This window comes from Salvelinus alpinus, chromosome 25 (assembly GCF_045679555.1).
Source record: "Salvelinus alpinus chromosome 25, SLU_Salpinus.1, whole genome shotgun sequence".
Taxonomy (NCBI): Eukaryota; Metazoa; Chordata; class Actinopteri; order Salmoniformes; family Salmonidae; genus Salvelinus; species Salvelinus alpinus.
Window position 1 is genome coordinate 15,613,914 of NC_092110.1, and position 24,089 is coordinate 15,638,002.

General features: G+C 42.6%; 1 protein-coding gene across 3 annotated transcripts in view; it reads left to right on the forward strand.

Annotated features, from left to right (window-relative positions):
- LOC139553441 (gamma-aminobutyric acid receptor subunit alpha-2-like) overlaps positions 1-24,089 on the forward strand; it is a 34,265-nt gene that overhangs the window by 3,191 nt on the left and 6,985 nt on the right. For all 3 annotated transcript variants that reach the window (XM_071365759.1, XM_071365758.1, XM_071365760.1), the window contains 5 exons: positions 6,793-6,860; positions 8,840-9,060; positions 9,383-9,465; positions 20,748-20,891; positions 21,191-21,343. In XM_071365759.1, coding sequence (XP_071221860.1) covers positions 6,793-6,860; positions 8,840-9,060; positions 9,383-9,465; positions 20,748-20,891; positions 21,191-21,343 — 669 coding nt within the window. The remainder of the gene's footprint in view (positions 1-6,792; positions 6,861-8,839; positions 9,061-9,382; positions 9,466-20,747; positions 20,892-21,190; positions 21,344-24,089) is intronic.

The following is a 24,089-nucleotide window of genomic DNA, read 5'->3' on the forward strand; positions in this document are numbered from 1 at the left end:
TTGGCAGTGATTACAGCTGTGAGTCTTTCTGGGTAAATCTCCAAGAGCTTTGCACACCTGGATTGTACAATATTATTTTCTAATTTCTTCAAGCTCTGTCAAATTGGTTGTTGATCATTGCTAGGCAACCACTTTAAAGTCATGCCATAGATTTTCAAGCAGATTTCTCTCCTCTACTTTGAGCCAAGAGAGATTAACATGCATATTATTAATGTTAGCTCTCCGTTTACATTTAAGGGCAAACCGTGCTGCCCTGTTCTGGGCCTATTGTAATTTTCCTAAGTCCCTCTTGGTGGCACATGACCACATGACTGGATAGTAGTCCAGGTGCAACAAAACAAGGACCTGTAGGACCTGCCTTGTTGATCGCGTTGTTAAGAAAGCAGAACAATGCATCATTATGGACAGACCTCTCCCTATCTATTAGCTACTGTTGCATCATTGTGTTTTGACCATGATAGTTTACAATCCAAGGTTACTCCAAGCAGTTTTGTCTCCTCAACTTGCTCAATTCACGTATTATTCATTACAAGATTTAGTTGAGGTTTAGAGTTCAGTGAATGATTTGTCCCAAATACAATGCTTTTAGTTTTGAATAATGTAGGACTAAATTATTTCTTCCCACCAATGTTTTAACTGCATCTCTTTGTTAAGATTTGCAGTGATTTCACTTGCTGTGGTAGCTGATGTGTTTAGTCATCAGCTTACATAGACACACAGGCTTTACTCAGAGCCAGTGGCAGGTCATTAGTAAAGATTGAAAAAATTAACGGGCCTAGACAGCTGCCCTGGGGAATGCCTAACTCTACCTGAATTATGCTGGAGAGGCTTCCATTAAAGAACATCCCCTGTGTTCTGTTAGACAGCTAACTTTCGATCCACAATATCAAATCACATGTTATTAGTCACATGCACCGAATGCAACAGGTGTAGACCTTAGAGTGAAATGCTTACTTACGAGCCCCTAACCAACAATGCAGTTTAAAAAAATACGGATAAGAAATATAGTAACAGGTAATTAAAGAGCAGCAGTAAAATAACAATTGCGAGACTATAGTATATAAAGGGTACTGGTACAGGATCAATGTGTGGGGGCACTGGTTAATTAGGGGAATATGTACATGTAGGTAGAGTTATTAAAGTGACTATGCATAGATGATAACAGAGAGTAGCAGCAGTGGGGGAGAAGTGGGGGGCAATGCAAATAGTCTGGGTAGCCATTTGATTAGGTGTTCAGGAGTATTATGGCTTGGGGGTAGTAGCTGTTTAGAAGCCTCTTGGACCTAGACTTGGCGCTCCGGTACCGCTTGCCATGCTGGAGCAGAGAGAACAGTCTATGACTAGGGTGGTTGGAGTCTTTGACAATTTTTAGGGCCTTCCTCTGACACCGCCTGGTATAGAGGTCCTGGATGGCAGGGAGCTTGGCCCCAGTGATGTACTGGGCCGTTCGCACTACACTCTGTAGTGCCTTGCGGTTGGAGGCCGAGCAGTTGCCATACCAGGCAGTGATGCAACCAGTCAGGATGCTCTCGATGGTGCAGCTGTAGAACCCTTTGAGGATCTGAGAACCCATGTCAAATATTTTCAGTCTCCTGAGGGGGAATAGGTTTTGTCGTGCCCTCTTCACGACTGTCTTGGTGTGCTTGGACCATGTTAGTGTGTTGGTGATGTGGACACCAAGGAACTTGAAGCTCTCAACCTGCTCCACTGTAGCCCTGTCGATGAGAATGAGGGCGTGCACGGTACTCTTTTTTCTGTAGTCCACAATCATCTCCTTTGTCTTGATCACGTTGAGGGAGAGGTTGTTGTCCTGGCACCACACGGCCAGGTCTCTGACCTCCTCCCTATAGGCTGTCTCGTCGTTGTCGGTGGTCAGGCCTACCACTGTTGTGTCATCTGCAAACTTAATGATGGTGTTGGAGTCGTGCCTGGCCGTGCAGTCATGAGTGAACAGGGAGTACAGAAGGGGGCTGAGCAAGCACACCTGAGGTGCCCCTGTGTTGAGGATCAGCGTGGCGGATGTGTTGTTACCTACCCTTATCACCTGGGGGTGGCCCGTCAGGAAGTCCAGGATCCAGTTGCAGAGGGAGGTGTTTGGTCCCAGGGTCCTTAGCTTATTGATGAGCTTTGAGGGCACTATGGTGTTGAACGCTGAGCTGTAGTCAATGAATAGCATTCTCACATTGTTGTTCCTTTTGTCCAGGTGGAGTGCAATAGAGATTGCATCATCTGTGGATCTGTTGGGGCGGTATGCAAATTGGATGTGGGTCCAGGGTTTCTGGGATGATGGTGTTGATGTGAGCCATGACCAGCCTTTCAAAGCACTTCATGGCTACACACGTGAGTGTTACCGGTCGGTAGTCATTTAGGCAGGTTACCTTAGTGTTCTTGGGCACAGGCACTATGGTGGTTTGCTTAAAACATGTTGGTATTACAGACTCAGACAGGGAGAGGTTGAAAATATCAGTGAAGACACATGCTAGTTGGTCAGCGCATGCTCTGAGTACACGTCCTGGTAATCCGACTGGCGCTGCGGCCTAGTGAATGTTGACCTGTTTAAAGGTCTTACTCACATCGGCTGTGGAGAGCGTGATCACACAGTCTTCCGTAACAGCTGATGCTCTCATGCATGTTTCAGTGGTATTTGCCTCGAAGCGAGTACAGAAGTATTTTAGCTCGTCTGGTAGGCTCGTTTCACTGGGCAGCTCTCGGCTGTGCTTCCCTTTGTAGTCTGCAATGGTTTGCAAGCCCTATCACATCCGATGAGCATCAGAGCCGGTGTAGTACGATTCAATCTTAGTCCTGTATTGATGCTTTGCCTGTTTGCTGGTTCGTTGGAGGGCATAGCCGGATTTCTTATAAGCTTCCAGGTTAGAGTCCCGCTCCTTGAAGTGGCAGCTCTAGCCTTTAGCTCAGTGCGGATGTTGCCTGGTTGGGGTATGTACGTACGGTCACTGTGGGGACGACGTCATCGATGCACTTATTGATGAAGCCAATGACTGATGTGGTGTACTCCTCAATGCCATCGGAGGAATCCCGGAACATATTCCAGTCTGTGGTAGCAAAACAATCATGTAGCTTAACATCTGCTTCATCTGACCACTTTTTTATTGATCTAGTCACGGGAGCTTCCTGCTTTAATTTTTGCTTGTAAACAGGAATCAGGAGGATAGAATTATGGTTAGATTTGCCAAATGGAGGGCGAGGGAGAGCTTTGTATGCGTCTCTGTGTGTGGAGTAAATGTGGTCCAGAGTTTGTTTTCCTCTGGTTGCACATTTAACATGCTGATAGAAATTTGTCAAACGGATTTAAGTTTCCCTGCATTAAAGTCCCCGGCTACTAGGAGTGCCGCCTCTGGGTGAGTGTTTTCTTCTGGCGGAATACAGCTCATTCAATGCTGTCTTAGTGCCAGCCTCTGACTGTGGTGGTATGTAAACAGCCACGAAAAAAACAGATGAAAACTCTCTAGGTAGATAGAGTATCTCATGATAAACTGTAGACCACACTATCTCAGGCGAGCAAAAGCTCGAGACTTCCTTAGATATCATGAACTAGCTGTTTTTTACAGAAATACATAGTCCGGCGCCTCTTGTCTTACCAGACGCCGCTGTTCTATCCTGCCGGTGCAGCGTATAACCAGCCAGCTGTATGTTGACAGTGTCGTCGTTCAGCCACGACTCTGTGAAGCATAAGATATTACAGTTTTGAATGTCCCGTTGGTAATTTAATCTTCCGCGTAGGTCATCTATTTTATTCTCCAGAGATTGCACGTTTGCTAGCAGAATGGAAGGAAGGCAGCCCACCCGTTTGCCACTTTTTCTCCACCTCCTCTTCACGCAAATCACGGGGATCTGGTCCTTTTCCCGAGAAAGCAGTATATTGTTCACGTCGGGCTTATCAGACTCGTTAAAGGAAAAAAAGGATTCTGCTAGTCCGTGGTCAGTAATCGCAGTACTAATGTCCAGAAGTTATTTTCGGTCATAAGAGACGTTAGCGGCAACATTATGTACAAAATAAGTTTAAAAAAAATAAGTTACACAAAACACAAATAAATGAACCAAAAAACACTATCGGTTGGGGACATGTAAAACGTCTTTCTCCTGTGACATTTTTAGATGAGGGATGTAAAGCAGGGTATTGGATAGCCATGTTTTTTCAGCAGCAGATTATGATCTATAATATCAAAAGCTGCGCTGAAGTCTTACCAAAACAGCTCTCACAATCTTTTTATTATCAATTTCTCTCAGCCAATCATCAGTCATTTGTGTAAGTGCCGTACATGTTTAATGCCCTTGCCAGTAAGCATGCTGAAAATCTGTTGTTGGTTTGTTTACTGTGAAATAGCATTGAATCTGGTCAAACACAACTTTTTCCAAAAGTTTACTAATAGCCTGATTGAGCCTGTATAGGGTGCTTTGCTATTCTTTGGCAATGGAATTACTTTTGCTTTCCTCCAAGCCCGAGGGCACACACTGTAGGCTTAGATTGAAGAGATGGCAAATAGGAGTGGCAAGATCGTTCGCTATCATTTTCAGTGATCTTCCTTCCAAGTTGTCAGACCCAGGTGGCTTGATGGACAACAATACTTTTTATCACCTCTTCCACACTCACGTCACAGAATTCGAAATGTTAATCCTTGACTTCCATAATTTGGTCAGTTATGCATGGTTGTGTAGGTTCAGAATTTGTTGTTGGCATGTCTTGCCCAAGTTTGCTAACCTTGCCAATGAAAAAAAAAATCCTTAGGTCCATTTAGTTTATTTTTTATCCTGAAACTTCCCAGTCCTTAACAATTACGAGCATATTCAGAACATGATGCAGACACCACCATGCTTGAAAATATGAGGGGTGGTACTCAGTGATGTGTTGTGTTGGATTTCACCAAACCTACCATTTTGTATTCAGGACAAAAGTTAATTGCTTTGCCACATTTTTTTCTGTATTACTTAAGTGCCTTATTGCAAACAGGACGCATGTTTTGGAATATTTTTATTTCTCTCTACAGGCTTCTTTCTTTTCACTCTGTCAATTAGGTTCGTATTGTGGATTAACTACAATGTTGCTGATCCATCCTGTAACTTTAAAATCACCATTGGCCTGGGCGGCAGGTAGCCTAGTGGTTAGAGCGTTGGACTAGCAACCGAAAGGTTGCAAGATTGAATCCCTGAGCTGACAAGGTAAAAATCTGTCGTTCTGCCCCTGAACAAGGCATTTAACCCACTGTTCCTAGGCCGTCATTGAACATAAGAATTTGTTCTTAACTGACTTGCCTAGTTAAAGGTAAAATGGTGAAACCCCTGAATGTTTTCCTTCCTCTCTGGCAACTGAGTTAGGAAGGATGCCTGTATCTTTGTAGTGACTGGGTGTAATGATACATCATCCAAAAATGTAATTAATTACTTCACCATGCTCAAAGGGATATTCAATGTTTGCTTTTTTTTACCCATCTAACAATAGGTGCCCTTCTTTACGAGGCATTGGAAAACCTCCCTGGTCTTTGTGGTTGAATCTGTGTTTGAAATTCACTGCTTGACTGAGGGACCTTACAGATAATTGTATGTGTGGAGTACAGAGATGAGGTAGTCATTCAAAAATCATGTTAAACACTATTATTGCACACAGAGTGAGTGCATGCAGCTTTCTACTCCTGAACTTATTTAGGCTTGCCATAAAACAGGAGTGGAGTACTTATTGACTCAAGATATTTAATTTTTAAATTTTTAATTAATTTGTAAAAAATGTGAAAACGAAATTCCCGCTTTGATGTTATGGGGTATGGTGTGTAGGCCAGTGCCAAAAACACCTCAATTTAATCCATTTTAGTTTCAGGCTTTAACACAACAAAATGTGGAAATTTCTGAAAGCACTGTACTCAGTGTTATTGGTCACTGGGGTGCTGCCTGAACAATTTTGCTTTTGGCAGTTGTTTGCTGTTCCTTCACTATAATTTTGAGAGTGTGAATTATGAGTATGACTGTATTTGTGTGTGAGGACCTGTGTTTGTGTATGTGTGTGATGGCCAGTGTATCTGTGTGATGGCCTCTCTATGTGTGTGATGGCCTGTATTTGTGTGCACGCATGCATTTACTGTATATAAGAATGATCATTGATGATACTTTAGTGTTAGATTGGATTTGTATTGTACTTTTCAGTAGGTATCATGTGTCCCTTACTGGGATATTGCTTGGGAGTACTCCCATATATGGGAGTACATTAAATCACCCTACCCATGATCAATATGTAACTCCGACCTGGTAAAAATGAACATTGCTTTTACTATACTTAGGTCAGAATTAATTCCTTTGCATGGAGAGTTGGAGACCAGGAAAGGAGGCCACTTTAGCCAATTGAGATGCCCCTAAAGTGTCTGAAGGGCAGTGAGGAGAGTGAGTGTGTTTTCCCCATGAGGACAGCGCAGACGTAACATGATATAGTGCATGTTCCCATCCCACTGTTCACCAGGGAGTCTGAGGCAGGAATATGAGCGATGAGAAAATGTAAATGTGGAATCATGGACAAAGCGTTGCCATGACAGCACAGACATCTAAGTTTAATGTGAAATCATGGCTTTCAGTGGCTGGATTGATCTCAACCACATCTCATTCCAGATGTACCTCACTGTTCTCAAAAACATGTGTTTTAACATGGGATTTGCGAATGGATGCCTTGTTGACATGAACAGATTGACCTAAAAATATATGTATGAATCATGAATGAAGCATTAAAAACAGTTGTTGCGACTATATAAAAACAACAATTTTAAATATTTTTTGTGTTTATATATTTTACAGATCGGGTGACAGAGGTGAAGACTGATATTTATGTCACAAGTTTCGGTCCAGTGTCAGACACAGACATGGTAAGTGTTATACTAGGTATTAGACTACTATGATAAAGCTCTTAGTGAAATATATTCAGCTTCTTTACAGTAATTGATTATTTCATTATTTTTATATATAAGCTTATGTTTAACAATAGATATAAATTGATATATGTTAAGTATTTCACATATTTTGAGTAGGACAGAGACTGACCCTTTAAATTGTGATTGGTCCATCAACATTTCATGTGATTTTGGGGTAGCATCACTACTGTGTCTGTCTCTGTTGCCGTTATAGGTGCACTTTTTTTTCTTAGACACACACACACATACTGTAAATACACAGGCATATCATCTTCACAGAGTCCTCACTCTCTGTGTCCCATTTCTTTTTTCTTTCTCTGTCTCACCCTCTCGCCCCTGTCCTTTGGCCTTGTTCTCCAAGCTCCAGGCTCGTACCTGCTGGGCTTTAAAAGCTTTTCTCAGTTTCCCTCCATCACACTCTCAGCCCTCCATTTCAGCCTGCTCTCAAATATTTAAACCATAAAGAAGAGGGGAAAATGGTTGCTACCGAACTAGCGCCTTAAAAAAAAAAAAAAAAAAAAAAAGCCTTAAAAAAGAAGAAGAAAAAATGGCACATGTATAATTCATTTAGAGGCTCCTTCCAGCTCACGGTGGATAATTTCACTCTTGGGCCATCACTCTGCTTTGATAGTGTTTCTCTGATAGTGGCATCTCTCTCTCTCTCTCTCTCTCTCTCTCTCTCTCTCTCTCTCTCTCTCTCTCTCTCTCTCTCTCTCTCTCTCTCTCTCTCTCTCTCTCTCTCTCTCTCTCTCTGTCTCTCTCTCTCTCTCATATATTTGACAGCATCCCTGCTGCTCCCTATGCTTTTTGTCTGTAAATATATGGCTTCTATATTTCCCTCTCTCCTTATTGTGATCCCTCCACGGAGCTCTTGTGGCATAGAATCAGTGTTATAGTGTTAGACAAAACGAACCATTATTAGGCCGAATATTGGACGATACAATTCTAGACTACTTTCATTTGACTGACCAGGGCCCAGTTTTTCCAAAGTTATCTATTTAGATTTTGCCTATCAGACATTAAACGCATAGAAATAGAATGAATAGAATGGACAACTCATTGACTTGAATGGGGACACCAGTTCTGTTCATTTTATTTCTATGCATTTAATTCTATCCAATAGCTGAAATTATCCGTATAGATAACTTTTTAAAAATTGGACCCAGGTGATAATAGTGGATTGGACTGGTTCAGAGCGTTTCGCTAGGCTTTCTCATAGGGCTTTCTCTGTTTGGGGTAACTCAACCCATTAACATCCATTGTGAGACATCACAGTGCTAACTTGTGCTCTTGGAGTGTGTTAACAAAGAAAGTAATTTTCTCTGGTATAAATGGATTGCAACTTCACAGTTGTCATTGAAGTCTTTGAGCATGTGTTTTTGTTTAAGGGCTTCAAATTCAAAGGGTTTCAGAGTCCAGGAATCATTTACCCTTGTGTGTCGCCCCATGAACTGCTCAGTAAAGCCCTTTGGGGTCAGGAGCCTGGGGGCTGTGTGTATGGGAAGGGGGGCTGTACCCATCAGACCCCAGAGGGTCAGATGTTGACGGGATAGGGGGTACTGATGTAAATCCACCATGACATTTGCCAGAGGGCAGGGAGCAGGCATCCACCACTGACTCTGCATGTCCCCAGACATAACAAACCAGGTGCAACCTCAAACACTGACTCAGGAGGCACCACTTTAGAACACACTTTTTTAATTTTATTTTATTGATTGAGGAGATTTAATACCCTTAACGTTTCACTATACTTATTCAATTATTCAAAACACATGTTATGATGTAGCAGTAGGTTTACCAGATCGAACGTGTTTGTATAACACCCTCTGCCATTGCAGTCTCTTCATTACATATTGTGAGAATTGTGATTGGGGGGGGGACATTACCCATATCTCAACCTGTGCTGAAGTCTTTTGTACTCTGCTCTTTGTCAGGAATACACTGTGGACGTGTTCTTCCGTCAGAGCTGGATTGACGAGCGGCTGAAGTTCAATGGGCCGATGAATATCCTGCGGCTGAACAACCTGATGGCCAGTAAAATCTGGACGCCAGATACCTTCTTCCACAATGGGAAGAAATCTGTCGCTCACAACATGACCATGCCCAACAAACTGCTCCGGATCATGGAGGATGGAACACTGCTGTACACTATGAGGTAACAAGTGCTTGTTTTTTTATTACTCCTGGTTTCATTAGAGGGCTAACAGAGCTGTCCTCAGGTCTAAGGACAAGGTGATGTCAGTGCAGCAGCCAATGCCAGCATTGAGATCTACTGCTATTGTACAGGCAGTCAGCATCACCCTATGAAAACCATACAGGATGTGTACATACAATGTCTCAGCATAGCCTGAAAGTGAGGAGAGATGAGGCCATTCAAAAGAAACATGGTAGCACAACAAAACAACTGCACTGCGAGAGTAGCCCTGAGGTTCTGGGGTGATGTGAACTCTTGCGTCTGTATTTTTGTATTTACTCAGGTTAACGGTCCAGGCGGAATGTCCCATGCACCTCGAAGACTTCCCTATGGATTCCCACTCCTGTCCACTGAAGTTTGGCAGTTGTAAGCTTATCTCCTCATTCTTTCTTCTATTTTACTTTGTAAGGAACTGATTGAGCTAGAGGCAGGACTTTGTTTCTTGCTGGATGTTTAACTGGTTGCCTGTGAGACTGAAACATCTAGTTAGTTGGGTTCATTCTGAGTTCACAAGTAAAATTAGGCTTTTCATAAACAGCAATGCGGTACAGGTACAGGATGGCAACAACAACTGCCCGATTTACACCAGGAACACACAATCCCTCCATCAGTGCTCAGACTGTCCGCAATAGGCTGAGAGAGGCTGGACTGAGGGCTTGTAGGCCTGTTGTAAGGCAGGTCCTCACCAGACATCACCGGCAACAACGTCGTCTATAGGCACAAACCCACCGTCGCTGGACCAGACAGGACTGGCAAAAAGTGCTCTTCACTGACGAGTCGTGGTGTTGTCTCACCATATGATGGCTGCGTGGTCCCATGGTGTTTATACTTGCGTACTATTGTTTGTACAGATGAACATAGTACCTTCAGGCGTTTGGAAATTGCTCCCAAGGATGAACCAGACTTGTGGAGGTCTACAAGTTTTTTTCTGAGGTATTGGCTGAATTCTTTTGATTTTCCCATGAAGTCAAGCAAAGAGGCACTGAGTTTGAAGGTAGGCCTTGAAATACATCCACAGGTACACCTCCAATTGACTCAAATGATGTCAATTAGCCTATCAGAAGCTTCTAAACCCATGACATAATTTTCTGGAATTTTCCAAGCTCTATAAAGGCACAGTCAACTTAGTGTATGTAAACTTCTGACCCACTGGAATTGTGATACAGTGAATTATAAGTGAAATAATCTGTCTATAAACAATTGTTGGAAAAATGACTTGTGTCATGCACAAAGTAGATGTCCTATTAGGACCTGGAAGAGGTTGTGCCACAGATTATTTTCAGAAGGAGGAACCACACCGTGCGGTTACATACCTAGGTAGAGACGGGTGGGTTGTATTCTTAACGGCCAGAACACCGTTGTGTCAGAACACAAGTTAACTATCTTGGTATTGTCACTGATTGCGAAGAGACAAGGAGTTGTGTGCATCAGTTCCTGTCATGGTGCCCTTCGAATTCACTACAATGTTATCCTCAATCCCCTGTGTATGCCACCACCTTGCATAGTATCTTAGAGAGTAACAGCTAGGCCAGCAGCCTATTTGTTGAAACGAAAAGTAAAATAAAATAATATTTGTCACATGCGCCGAATACAACAGGTACAGATAGATCTTACCATGAAATGCTTACTTACAAGCCCTTAACCAACAATGCAGTTCAAGAAATAGAGAAAATATTGACTAAATAAAGTAAAAAATACAATAAAAAGTAACAATAAAACTACATAACAATAACGAGGCTATATACAGGGGGTACCGGTAATGAGTCAATGTGCGGGGGTACAGGTTAGTCGAGGTCATTTGTACATGTAGGCAGAGGGTAAAGTGACTATGCATAGATAATAAACAGCGAGTAGCAGCAGTGTAAAAACAAAGGGGGAGGGGTCAATGTAAATTGTCAGCGTGGCCATTTGATGAATTGTTCAGCAGTCTTATAGCTTGAGGGTAAAAGCTGTTAAGGAGCCTTTTGGACCTGGAGTTGGCGCTGCTGTACGGCTTGCCGTGAGGTAGCAGAGAGAACAGTCTTATGACTTGGGTGACTGGAGACTTTGACAATTTTTCGTCCTTCCTCTGACACCACCTAGTACATAGGTCCTGGAGGGCAGCCAGCTTGGCCCCAGTGATGTATTGGGCCGTACTCCCTACCCTCTGTAGCGCCTTATCATCGGATGCCGAGCAGTTAGGATGCTCTCAATGGTGCACCTGTAGAACTTTTTGAGGATCTGGGGACCCATGCCTCATAATTTCACTCTCCTGAGGGGGGGAAAAGGTGTAGTTGTGCCCTCTTCATGACTGTCTTGGTGTGTTTGGACACCAAGGAACTTGAAACTCTCAACTGACTCCATCAATGTTTTATTTTTATTTTATTTAACTAGGCAAGTCAGTTAGAAACAAATTCTTATTTTCAATGATGGCCTACAGTGGGTTACATGCCTTGTTCAGGGGCAGAACGACAGATTTTGACCTTGTCTGCTTGGGGATTTGATCTTGCAACCTTCCGGTTACTAGTCCAATGCTCTAACCACTAGGCTACCTGCCGCCCCAGGTAGCCTCTACCTCTGTTAATGGGGGCCTGTTCGGCCATCCTTTTCCTGTAGTTCACAATCATCTCCTTTGTCTTGTTCACATTGAGGGAAAGGTTGTTGTTGTGACACCACACTGCCAGGTCTCTGACTTCCTCCCTCTCATTGTTGTCGGTGATCAGGCCTACTGTTGTGTCATCAGCAAACGTAATGATGGTGTTGGAGTCGTGCTTGGCCACGCAGTCGTGGGTGAACAGGGAGTACAGGAGGGGATAGAGCAGGCACCCCTGAGGGGCCCCGGTGTTGAGGATCAGCGTGGCAGATGTGTTGTTGCCTACCCTTACCACCTGGGGACAGCCCGCAGGAAGTCCAAGATCCAGTTGCAGAGGGAGGTGTTTAGTCCCAGGGTCCCTAACTTAGTAATGAGCTTTGTGGGCACTATGGTGTTGAATTCTCACATGGGTGTTCCTTTTGTCCAGGTGGGAAAGGGCAGTATGGAGTGCGATTGAGATTGCGTGATCTGTTGGGGTGGTATGCAAATTGGAGTGGGTCTAGGGTTTCCGGGAGGATGGTGTTGATGTGAGCCGTTACCAGCCTTTCAAAGCACTTCATGGCTACCGAGTTGAGTGCTACGGGCGGTAGTCATTTAGGCAGGTTACCTTCGCATTCTTGGGCACAGAGACTACGGTGGTCTGCTTAAAACATGTTGGTATTACAGACTCGGTCAGGAAGAGGTTGAAAAGGTCAGTGAAGACACTTGCCAGTTGGTCCACGCATGCTCTGAGTACACGCCCTGGTAATCCGTCTGGCCCTGCAGCCTTGTGAATGTTCACCTGTTTAATGGTCTTGCTCACATCGGCTACGGAGAGCGTGATCACACAGTTGTCCAGGACAGCTGGTGCTCTCATGCATGCTTCAGTTTTGCTTGCCTCGAAGCGAGCATGAAAGTAATTTAGGTCGTCTGGTGGTTTCCTGTCACTGGGCAGCTCGCGGTTGGGTTTCCCTTTGTAGTCCGTCATAGTTTGCAAGCTCTGCCACATCCGATGAGCGTCAGCTAGAGTGTAGTAGTGTGTATTGATGTATTGATGCTTTGCCTGTTTGATGGTTTGTCTGAGGGCATAGCGGGATTTTTTACAAGCGTCTGGATTAGTGTCCCACTTCTTGATAGTGGCAGCTCTAGCCTTTAGCTTGGTGCGGATGTTGCCTGTAATTTATGGCTTCTGGTTGGGATATGTACGTACGGTCACTGTGGGGATGACATCGTCGATCAACTTATTGATGAAGCTGGTGACTAAGGGGGTATACTCCTCAATGCCATTGGATGAATCACAGAACATATTCCAGTCTGTGCTTGCAAAACAGTCCTGTAACGTAGCATCTGCGTCATCTGACCACTTCCTGCTTTAGTTTTTGTTTGTAAACAGGAATCAGGAGGATAGCGTTATGGTCAGATTTGCCAAATGGAGGGCAAGGGAGAGCTTTGTATGCTTCTCTGTGTGTGGAGTAAAGGTGGTCTAGTTTTTTTCCCTCTGGTTGCACATGTGAAATGCTGGTATAAATTAGGTAAAACGGATTTAAATTTGCCTACATTAAAGTCCCCTGCCACTAGGAGCGCCGCTTCTGGATGAGCATTTTCTTGTTTGCTTATGGCCTTATACAGCTTGTTGAGTACGATCTTAGTGCCAGCATTGGTTTGTGGTGGTAAATAGACTGCTATGAATAATATAGATGAGAACTCTCTTGGTAAATAGTGTGGTCTACAGCTTATCATGAGGTACTCTACCTCAGGCGAGCAATACCCCAAGACTTCCTTTAATATAGACATTGCGCACTAGCAGTTATTGACAAATAGACACACACCCCCACCCCTTGTCTTACCAGACGTAGCTGCTCTGTCCTGCCGATGTACGGAAAACCCAGACAGCTCTATATTATCCGTGTCATCGTTCAGCCATGACTCGGTGAAACATAAGATATTACAGTTTCTGATGTCTCGTTGGTAGTATAGTCTCCACCGTAGATCATCAATTTTGTTTTCCAGTGATTGCACATTGGCTAATAGAACTGATGGTTCTATTAACTTACAAATTTGTGCATAATGGCATGGTGTTTTATGTACACTTCCAAGTAATCTTACAGACCTAGGTTTATAATCTTGTGAATGTAAGTCACGGATTGCGTGGAGAAGGATTGCGTGGAGAAGGATTGCGTGGAGAAGGATTGCGCGTTTCGGTTGGGCTCAAGGGCTGCCGCAAAACCCCTGTCATTGACCTTGCATAGTCACGGGGCAGGGGGTTTGGGCAAAGCCCCGTCTGAGACAGCAATTTTTTATCTAATAGGTCTAGCCACTAGCCTCTATAAGGTGAACAAGTGGTAGCCTAAGTTAGCGGTATATAGCTGAGACAAATAGCCTATAACGGAGACAATGCCCCTGTTTTGGGATTACCCATGTGTCCTTCATTCCTCCCATCCTTGAAGACATCACCAATAGATGGATAGTGAAAAGAGATTTTACTCTAGACTACCAACCAAGTCATGTCAGATCAGTGATTATTTATTTATACATAGCCTATGCTCATTGATCATCATTGATCTAATAGGCCTATATTTATATCAAGGATTATTTCAAGAAAGGGAGAATCCATCAATTAATATATTCAAACAGAGCCTAAGAATAGCTACTTTAAACATGCAGGAGTGGTCCTTGAGATGCCTCTTCTCCCACAGACAGGTGCTATAGGTTTATAATGGGCTGCAAAATAGCGGTGTTGTAGCAGCTTGACATGAGACACATACACACGCATAGCCCTCGGTCTTCAGGATCCCAAGATAATTTGTTTAATTGGGTGTGCTCACATAGCCTAGCCTATAGTCGTTAGAAGGAAATACTACTGTTAGTAAAACACCATGGATAAGGTCATTAATGGTTGCCATTATGCACAGATGTTTTATTCCCCTCTATTCTGAACTTTCTTTTCTCATATAGGTCTAGCTGTAAGACTCTCTAAGCTACTGTCTGTAGTCTATGCAAGGTGTTCGCCTAAGATACACAGAAGAACATTGTAGCAAATTCAGAGGGCAGACTGACAGGGACTAATACCCCTTTTACATCATGGCGTAATGCATATGTCATCTTCACGGAGTCTCGCCCCACTACTGATCAGACAAGTGTAGTGATTGTAACGCAAGAGAGGCGACGCTGTCTCTCGACAGAGATTGCATTTATTGTGGGAGATTGCTAAATATTACCTTTTTATCGAAGACAGGATAAATATATTGTTTCAGGTGATAATAAAACATGTTTTGTTTAGTTACTTTATCCTCAACTTGTTTCTCTAACTTTATAGCATGTCAAGCAAGCTAAAAGCCAACGCTAGGTTGAATGTACCATTGTAGCTAGCGACCTCACCTAGTAATGACTTTTGGTTTTTATAATAATTATTATCACAATAAACTTCAACTGAAGGCAAGTCATATAATATAATGGGTATTATTTAACCTGAATATTAAAATATGACTCACTTTTATGGAATGGGTAAAGTTGCTAGCGATCCCATAAAGCCATCAATATTTTAATCTTCTTCTATGGTTTGGTAACTTCCTGTTCTTTGACGGACTGAAAACGACTCAAAGTTATAACAATTTCAAAGTATGCTCTGTCCTTCTCGCAACGGAGCCTATAATCACAAGGGCGCGTTGCGTTTCCACTCTGTTGTGGGTGCAATGTAACAGAGTTCGTTGGGGTAATGTGAACAGGGCTTAATGCCTTGATCACACCGACAGTGTCACTGCATTTTAGTACACCAGAAGTACATACATTTCCAATGGAACACTGTGTTTGCCTTGCAGAAATACATTGCAGAGGCAGTTGCAGGGTATTTTGTCTGGTGCATAGTTGGATTTATTCAACGTATGCGTTAAACTGTATGCATAGATGGCTTGACAGGAATGACAGCAGAAAGTTGAGCTTTTGTTGCACACACATCCTATTGATGCTGTGTACCATTTTAAGCAATGACGCTGTCGGTGTGATCAAGACATAAGGCCTCAAACACACCTACAGCACCATTGTGCAAAATGGTACGCAGCATCATCTAGATATATGTGCAACATACAGTACCAGTCAAAAGTTTGGACACACCTACTCATTCAAGGGTTTTTCTTTTTACTATTTTCTACATTGTAGAATAATAGTGAAGACATCAGAACTATGAAATAACACATATGGAATCATGTAGTAACCAGAAAAGTGTTAATCAAATCAAAATATATTTTAGAGTTTAGATTCTTCAAAGTAGCCACCCTTTGCCTTGATAATAGCTTTAAACACTCTTGGCATTCTCTCAACCAGCTTCAACTGGAATGATTTTCCAACAGTCTTGAAGGAGATCCCACATATGCTGAGCACTTGTTGACTGCTTTTCAACATATTTACCTCTGCAATGCAGTACTGCAAGGCAGTGCTGCAAAGCAAGCACAGCGTTCCATTGGAAATTAAGGTACTTCTGGTGTACCAAAATGCAATGACGCTGTAGGTGTGATCGAGGAACCCCAGGTCTCTTCGCAGTCAGTGACAGAGCCAAGAAAGTTTTTTGTTTGCGCTCATAATGCACCATGGCCTTTAGAAGAACATATGCCTATAGTATGAAGTTTTCAGGGGGAAACTTGATGTGTGTGTGTGTGCGCGTGCAGTGACACCTGTTTGAACTGAGTTATTAGATAATTAGACTGATAAGCGTGCGCACGCAGTGACACCTGTTCCAACAAGTGTATTAGATCATTAGATTAATGGCCATTTGTTTGTTTTGCCCCTACCCTTTAACACCCACACACCTACCCATCTTTACCTATGTATGTAACCACACAGACTTGGATGAAATACCTCATCCAAGTCTGTGTGGTTCCTCCTTCTGAAAAGACCCAATCAACCTCTTGGCTCAACCTCTTCCAGGACCTAATAATTATAATAATACTTTTTGGGGGGATACTACATTTGGCCTTTAGTACCACATCCCATAGAAACACATTTATTTTATTTAACCAGGCAAGTCAGTTAAGAACAAATTCTTATTTACAATGATGGCCTAGGAACAGTGGGTTAACTGCCTTGTTCAGGGGTAGAACAACAGATTTTTACCTTGTCAGCTCAGGGATTTGATCTAGCAACCTTTCAGTTACTGGCCTAACGCTCTAACCACTGGGCTACCTGCCACCCCAAATAACACATCCATAAACGGCAAAAAAGACAGTAAATAAAAAAAAGGAATAAGGGTTTGAAGTATCTGTCCCATACATAATTATTAACTTTTTTTTACACATAACCCCTTTTTTATGATAGGCACAAAATGACCTCCATAATTCCATAACAAATTTTAACCGGTATGGTTACCTTCAGACGAGTCCGTCACACTTGTGGGGGTCATAGAGCAAAATGGAGAACACCATAGTGTTTGTGAGAATCTCCCCTTTCCATAGAGTGTGGTTTTGTCTACCTTCGCAGACGATGCAAAAAAACATATCTCTAGCTTAAACTGACGTATTTTGATGTGGATCTTTTATTATACTACTTATATTGACGCACCAGTGATAATTATGTGCTAAAAGAGCAAGGATTTCCAGTGTTACTGAAGCCGATTTTAAAAGTATAGTTTCACCAGTCATCTAACTCCGGCATTTCAAAGGTGGCGCGCACAGCAACAGGGAGCCAGAGAGGTATGCAATTAATAACCAAATCCCTTACTTTAATCGCACGTTGACTTTTATTGCCAAGAGTCTTGTCCTGGAGGCAGAACTGAGCGATTTCCCATTAGATAGGCCAGCTATAATGTCAAAATTGGCTAGATTATGAAAACAAAAATTAGTTTCTAAAGTACTATCTCTTCACTTGGTCATAATTCAAAATTACAGTGCTTGTCTTTCATAATTTGGTCAGTTATGTATTATTTTTTCAATATTTTTATTTATTTCACCTTTATTTAAACAGGTAGGCCAGTTGAAAACAAGTTCTCATTTACAACTGCGACCTGACCAAGATAAAGCAAAGCAGTGTGACACAAATAACAACACAGTTACACATGGAATAAACAAACATACAGTCAATAATATAATAGAGAAAGTCTATATACAGTGTGTGCAAATGAGGTAGGATAAGGGGGTGAGGAAATAAATAGGCCATAGTGACGAAATTATTACAGTATGTCAAAATAAACACTGGCGTGATAGATGTGCAGGAGATGAGTGTGCAAGTCGCAATACTGGGATGCAAAGGAGAAAAATAAATAACAATATGGTGATGAGGTAGTTGGATGTGCTATTTACAGATTGGCTATGTACAGTGATCTGTGAGCTGCTCTGACAGCTGGTGCTTAAAGCTAGTGAGGGAGATATGAGTCTGCAGCTTCAGTGATTGTTGCAGTTCGTTCCAGTCATTGGCAGCAGAGAACTGGAAGGAAAGGCGGTCGAAGGAGGAATTGGCTTTGGGGGTGACCAGTGAAATATACCTGCTGGAGCGCGTGCTGTGGGTGGGTGCTGCTATGGTGACCAGTGAGCTGAGATAAGGTGGGGCGTTACCTAGCAATGACTTATAGATGACCTGGAGCCAGTGGGTTTTGGCGACGGATATGAAGCGAGGGCCAGCCAACGAGAGCATACAGGTCGCAGTGGTGGGTAGTATATGGGGCTTTGGTGACAAAACGGATGGCACTGTGATAGACTGCATCCAATTTTCTGAGTAGAGTGTTTGAGGCTATTTTGTAAATGACATCGCCGAAGTCAAGGATCGGTAGGATAGTCAGTTTTACTAGGGTATGTTTGGCAGCGTGAGTGAAGGATGCTTTGTTGCGAAATAGGAAGCGATTCTAGATTTAATTTTTGATTGTAGATGCTTAATGTGAGTCTGGAAGGAGAGTTTACAGTCTAACCAGACACCTAGGTATTTGTAGTTGTCCACATATTCTAAGTCAGAACTGTCCAGAGCAGTGATGCTGGACGGGTGGGTAGGTGTGGGCAGCGATCGGTTGGAAAGCATGCATTTAGTTTTGCTTGCATTTAAGAGCAGTTGGAGGCCATGGAAGGAGAGTTGTATGGCATTGAAGCTCGTCTGGAGGTTAGTTAACACAGTGTCCAAAGAAGGGCCAGAAGTATACAGAATGGTGTCGTCTGCATAGAGGTGGATCAGAGAATCACCAGCAGCAAGAGCAACATCATTGATGTATACAAAGAAAAGAGTCGGCCCGAGGATTGAACCCTGTGGCACCTCCATAGAGACTGCCAGAGGTCCGGACAACAGGCCCTCCGATTTGACACACTGAACTCTGTTTGAGAAGTAATTGGTGAACCAGGCGAGGCAGTCATTTGAGAAACCAAGGCTGTAGAGTCTGCCGATAAGAATGTGGTGATTGACAGAGTCGAAAGCCTTGGCCAGGTCGATGAATACAGCTGCACAGTATTGTCTCTTATCGATGGCGGTTATGATATCGTTTAGGACCTTGAGCGTGGCTGAGGTGCACCCATGACCAGCTCGGAAACCAGATTGCATAGCGGATAAGGTAGGGTGGGATTCGAAATGGTCGGTGATCTGTTTGTTAACTTGGCTTTCGAATACCTTAGAAATGCAGGGTAGGATATATATATAGGTCTGTAGCAGTTTGGGTCTAGAGTGTCTCCCCCTTTGAAGAGAGGGATGACCGCGGCAGCTTTCCAATCTTTGGGGATCTCAGACGATACGAAAGAGAGGTTGAACAAGCTAGTAATAGGGGTTGCAACAATTTCTGCGGATAATTTTAGGAAGAGAGGGTCCAGATTGTCTAGCCCTGCTGATTTGTAGGGGTCCAAATTTTGCAGCTCTTTCAGAACATCAGCTATCTGGATTTGGGTGAAGGAGAAATGGTGGAGGCTTGGGCAAGTTGCAGTGAGGGGTGCAGGGCTGTTGACCGGGGTAGGGGTAGCCAGGTGGAAAGCATTGCCAGCCGTAGAAAAATGCTTATTGAAATTCTCAATTTTCGCGGATTTATCGGTGGTGACAGTGTTTCCTAGCCTCAGTGCAGTGGGCAGCTGGGAGGAGGTGCTCTTATTCTCCATGGACTTTAGTGTCCCAGAACTTTTTGGAGTTAGTGCTACAGGATGCAAATTTCTGTTTGAAAAAGCTAGCCTTTGCTTTCCTAACTGCCTGTGTATATTGGTTCCTAACTTCCCTGAAAAGTTGTATATCGCAGGGGCTATTCGATGCTAATGCCGTACGCCACAGGATGTTTTTGTGCTGGTCAAGGGCAGTCAGGTCTGGAGTGAACCAAGGGCTATATCTGTTCCTGGTTCTAACTTTTTTGAATGGGGCATCCTTATTTAAGATGGTGAGGAAAGCACTTTTAAAGAATAACCAGGCATCCTGTACTGACGGAATGAGGTCAGTCATGGTGTACAAATACACCATGACAGCGCAATACACAAGGGGTGGAACAGTGGCAAAGGTACCCACAGGACAAACAGAATAATATTAGTCTGAGGAGAGATTAAATAGCATTAATACAACAAAAATAATTCTAAACACACCTTTAGTTTACAAAGTTAAACAGATGTATTTTTTCTTCATAATAAGCTGACATCCTCTACTGACATAATAATCCTTCTAGGATACCCGAGCCAGGTCGATTTTAGAAAGGCCTGCTCGCTGAAGTGTTTTAGGGAGACAGTGATGAGTGATGGTCGCTTGACCGCAGACCCATTACGGACGCAGGCAATGAGGCAGTGATCGCTGGTTGAAGACAGCAGAGGTGTATTTGGATGGATATGTTTGGCTATGAAGGTTCAGAGTTTGTTGTTGGCATGTCATGCCTAAGTTTTCTAATCTTGCCAATGAAAAAGTCATTCAAGTAGTTGGCAATATCAGAGGGTTTTGTGATGAGTGAGCTATCTGATTCAATGAAGTACAGTATGTAGCTGAGTTTGCCTTTTTGCCCCAAATTTATTTTAATGTGCTCCAAAATAATTTATCTTTGTTTCTTAGTACAGTTTCTTCTTACTTTTGTTTAGTTTAGTCACATTTACAATTAATCAATTTACAGTACATTTGCCAATCAGCTGTTGTGGCAGACTTATTGTACAGACTTATTGACCTTTATTACTTTCTGCAGATGCTTACACAATGGCTGAAGTGACGTACATTTGGACTCGAAACGCATCAGCGTCAGTAGAGGTAGCAGGAGATGGATCCAGACTGAACCAGTATCACCTTCAGGGACAAACTGTGGGGACAGAGACCATTAAATCAAGCACAGGTGAGTCTAGACCAGAATAATCAAAAAATGGTGTGCTCAAATCAAATAGTCTTTTAAAGAAAAGTATTTCGGTGAAGGGTTGGAAAGGAAACATCAACTGGAAAATGAAAACCCACACTCACTAGTAATAGTAACCTGTGAGTGTGTGTTTTCCAGTTGATGAGTCTACACCAGTACCCATTATTGGATCTGAGCAGCGACACCAAGCAGAGACAACAATCTCCTGAACCAATATAAAAAAATACAATTATCACAACACACTCTCACCTGTATTTGTTCTGCTTCTTCCCTGTCTGCAGGTGAGTACACCGTCATGACAGCCCACTTCCACCTAAAGAGGAAGATTGGCTACTTTGTGATCCAGACTTACCTGCCCTGCATCATGACCGTCATCCTCTCCCAGGTCTCCTTCTGGCTCAACCGAGAGTCTGTACCCGCCAGAACTGTATTTGGTAAGCACTTTCTCACACAATTTCTTGATCACAGCAGATAGGGATTACTACCACAACGGTGCCATGTTTGCAACGTCTCATATGTGATTTTGTCTTTAGTCAGGCTGAACATGTTTGCCTATGTAGTCAAGTAAAACATATTATTCCACTGGAAGTCTCTGCTCTTTAGTGGTTGAGAGTGCTCCTCAATGTTCAGGTCAAACACATTGATGGTCATGTCATACACATCATATGTTCCATTTTTCTAGTCAATCAGCCCTTGTCAGATAAAATGCATTCCACCATAGCTAGTTCGAACACCTGTTACTCTACAGTCAGGCCAAACACCTGCTCTTAAATAACAGCCTGGTCAAATGGTCAGATAAGTCACATGCTGCACATACACTCCTATCCCTGAGCAGGAGTGTTACATCTGACAGGCTAACACTATCAGAGCATCACAGCATGCTTATCACAAGAAGCCCAATCGACCCACAGAAAAAATAAAATAAAAGCCCAGACCCTTATATCCTGTTTGGAAATATCAGGGACCTGTCGGTCTCTAAACTGGGGCTTCTATACACTCTCTCCGTCTGCCCCATAATGTAGATTCCCCTCATATAATCAGTGCTAATTATGCATTGGAGTTCCATGTATTCAGATCCAGTCAGTGTATTCACAACCTTAATGACATGAAGATTATGTTCTGAATCAGTTGAATGGTTTAACATTAGGGGAACTGGAATGGTTTTTAATAGGCCTTTAAGAGGAGCAAATTCATGGCTTTTAAGTTGACTTAACATAAAACTACCACTTTAGCCCTCAATGTAACCATAGACCACAGGCGTATTAAAGATCAGTTACTCTAAATGCCCATGGTTGCCAACATAACAGACAACATATGAACAAAAACGTTATCAATTTTGTCTTTATATGCATTGTTGTTGGTTTAAATTATTGTAGAATAGTTTCTAAAGTTTTAGGAAATAGTATATCCATGTATTTGTTTTCCTTTGAATACTTCTTTCTATATTATGAGTCCTTTCTTTTTCTTATTGTTTACATTTTGGGGTCAACTCACCATACAAATTCAACACCTGCAGGATTTTCTGTCTATACTTTTAATTTGTCCACAATTCCCCCTCAGTCTTCTAGTGTATCAAACAGATTGATAACTATACTAAACATGTTCAATGATAATCCTCATGAATATCACTCATTGACACAATCTAGCTCAGCATTTCCTAAACTTGGTCCGCCCTTACACTACAAAGCTGATTCAAATGATCAAAGCTTGATGATTAGATTATTATTTGAATCAGCTGTGTAGTGTAAGGGCAAAAACCAAAACGTGCACCCCTTGGGGTCCCGAGGACCGAGCTTGGGAAACCCTGGTCTAGCTATTCATGCAAGGTTATTAAACATTTCAAATTCAGATAATAGCTGTTAAATCCAGCTTTCTAGAGGGGTCAAAGAACTGTGGCTGATTGCTCCTTTTTTTCATTGGGATTTGGCACATTCTACACTGAAAGAGTGAACAGGTTTCATGAAGTTTTTTTATGAATATGCTTCAAAGGGGGGCTGAACTTCCTGATCTAGCCTCGGTTTCAATTATCCTCATTATGAGATGCCACTGATAACGAGGCGTGCTTTGATGTGGGTGTCTCTTTTGTGTGTTCGAACGTGGGAAGCGATGGCACATTCGCTCTGCTAAAACAGTACACAGTTAGTCATTCACCCTTCCAGATAACTTAAAACAGTCTAACCAGGTCTTGTCTGGAAGTAGGCTAGACTAGCTAGCAAGCTAGCCAACTTCTTTCACCAATTAGCTTCAGCCGGCTGGTGTGCGACCATGTGAAAGTTGGTTTGACTTTGAATAGCCTAGCTCTGTGGCTAGTTAGGGACCGTCAATAAATTACACAATATGTTCATGTTGCATATCTTTAGTTGTCTCATTAAATGCTTTCAATATTTGCATATTAATTTCTAAAATTTATAGTTGGTTTGAGGTTTTTAAGTCATTGAAATTTGGAGCTATTGACATTTAAAAGATTGTCTCATGTACTTTTACTGATGGTCCCTAACTAGCCCCATAGGGATATCGAATGTCAAACCAAATGGACCATGGGCATTACAATCGGGTCCCATGCAGCTGCGCTCCGAATTGATGATTACTTGGGTGCTGCCAGCTGTGGGCATGTGGGCAGGATTGAAATAAACCCAACCCAAGGAAAACTGTTACGGTACCCTTCATTCTGTGACATACAATTTTTTCCTAATTATCTCGCAAATCTCAGTTTTGGATGAGATTGACTTTATGACGAAAATTATCCTATTTACACTAGTAGTAGTACATTTTGACACTACGATAATTGTTTCTGACTAATATCGATGCCACATTGGCCGTTTTCTACCAGAGAAGTTGTTTATTGCCTTCAGTTGCTCTTTAAAGGCACACTGTAACTTGTAACACTGTGGTAGCTAGGAATGAGTTACATAAACAATGATGTTCGACAAACTCCTAACAAATATCTCACAAATACACTGTAACATAAAGGGCTCGATTCAATCCGTAGCGCTGAAGATCTGCGCTGTAGCGCAATTGAAATTTAAAGGCATTGTTCTCGTGTTCGCGGCGACTGCATTCATGGTAAACGCTGCATATATTGGCTCAATCGGAAATAAATCACGATATAATGCAGATTTTCAGCAAAGGCCATCTAAGGAAAAGTGTTCCTTTTTAGAACTGTGTTCCTTGTTGTCTCTG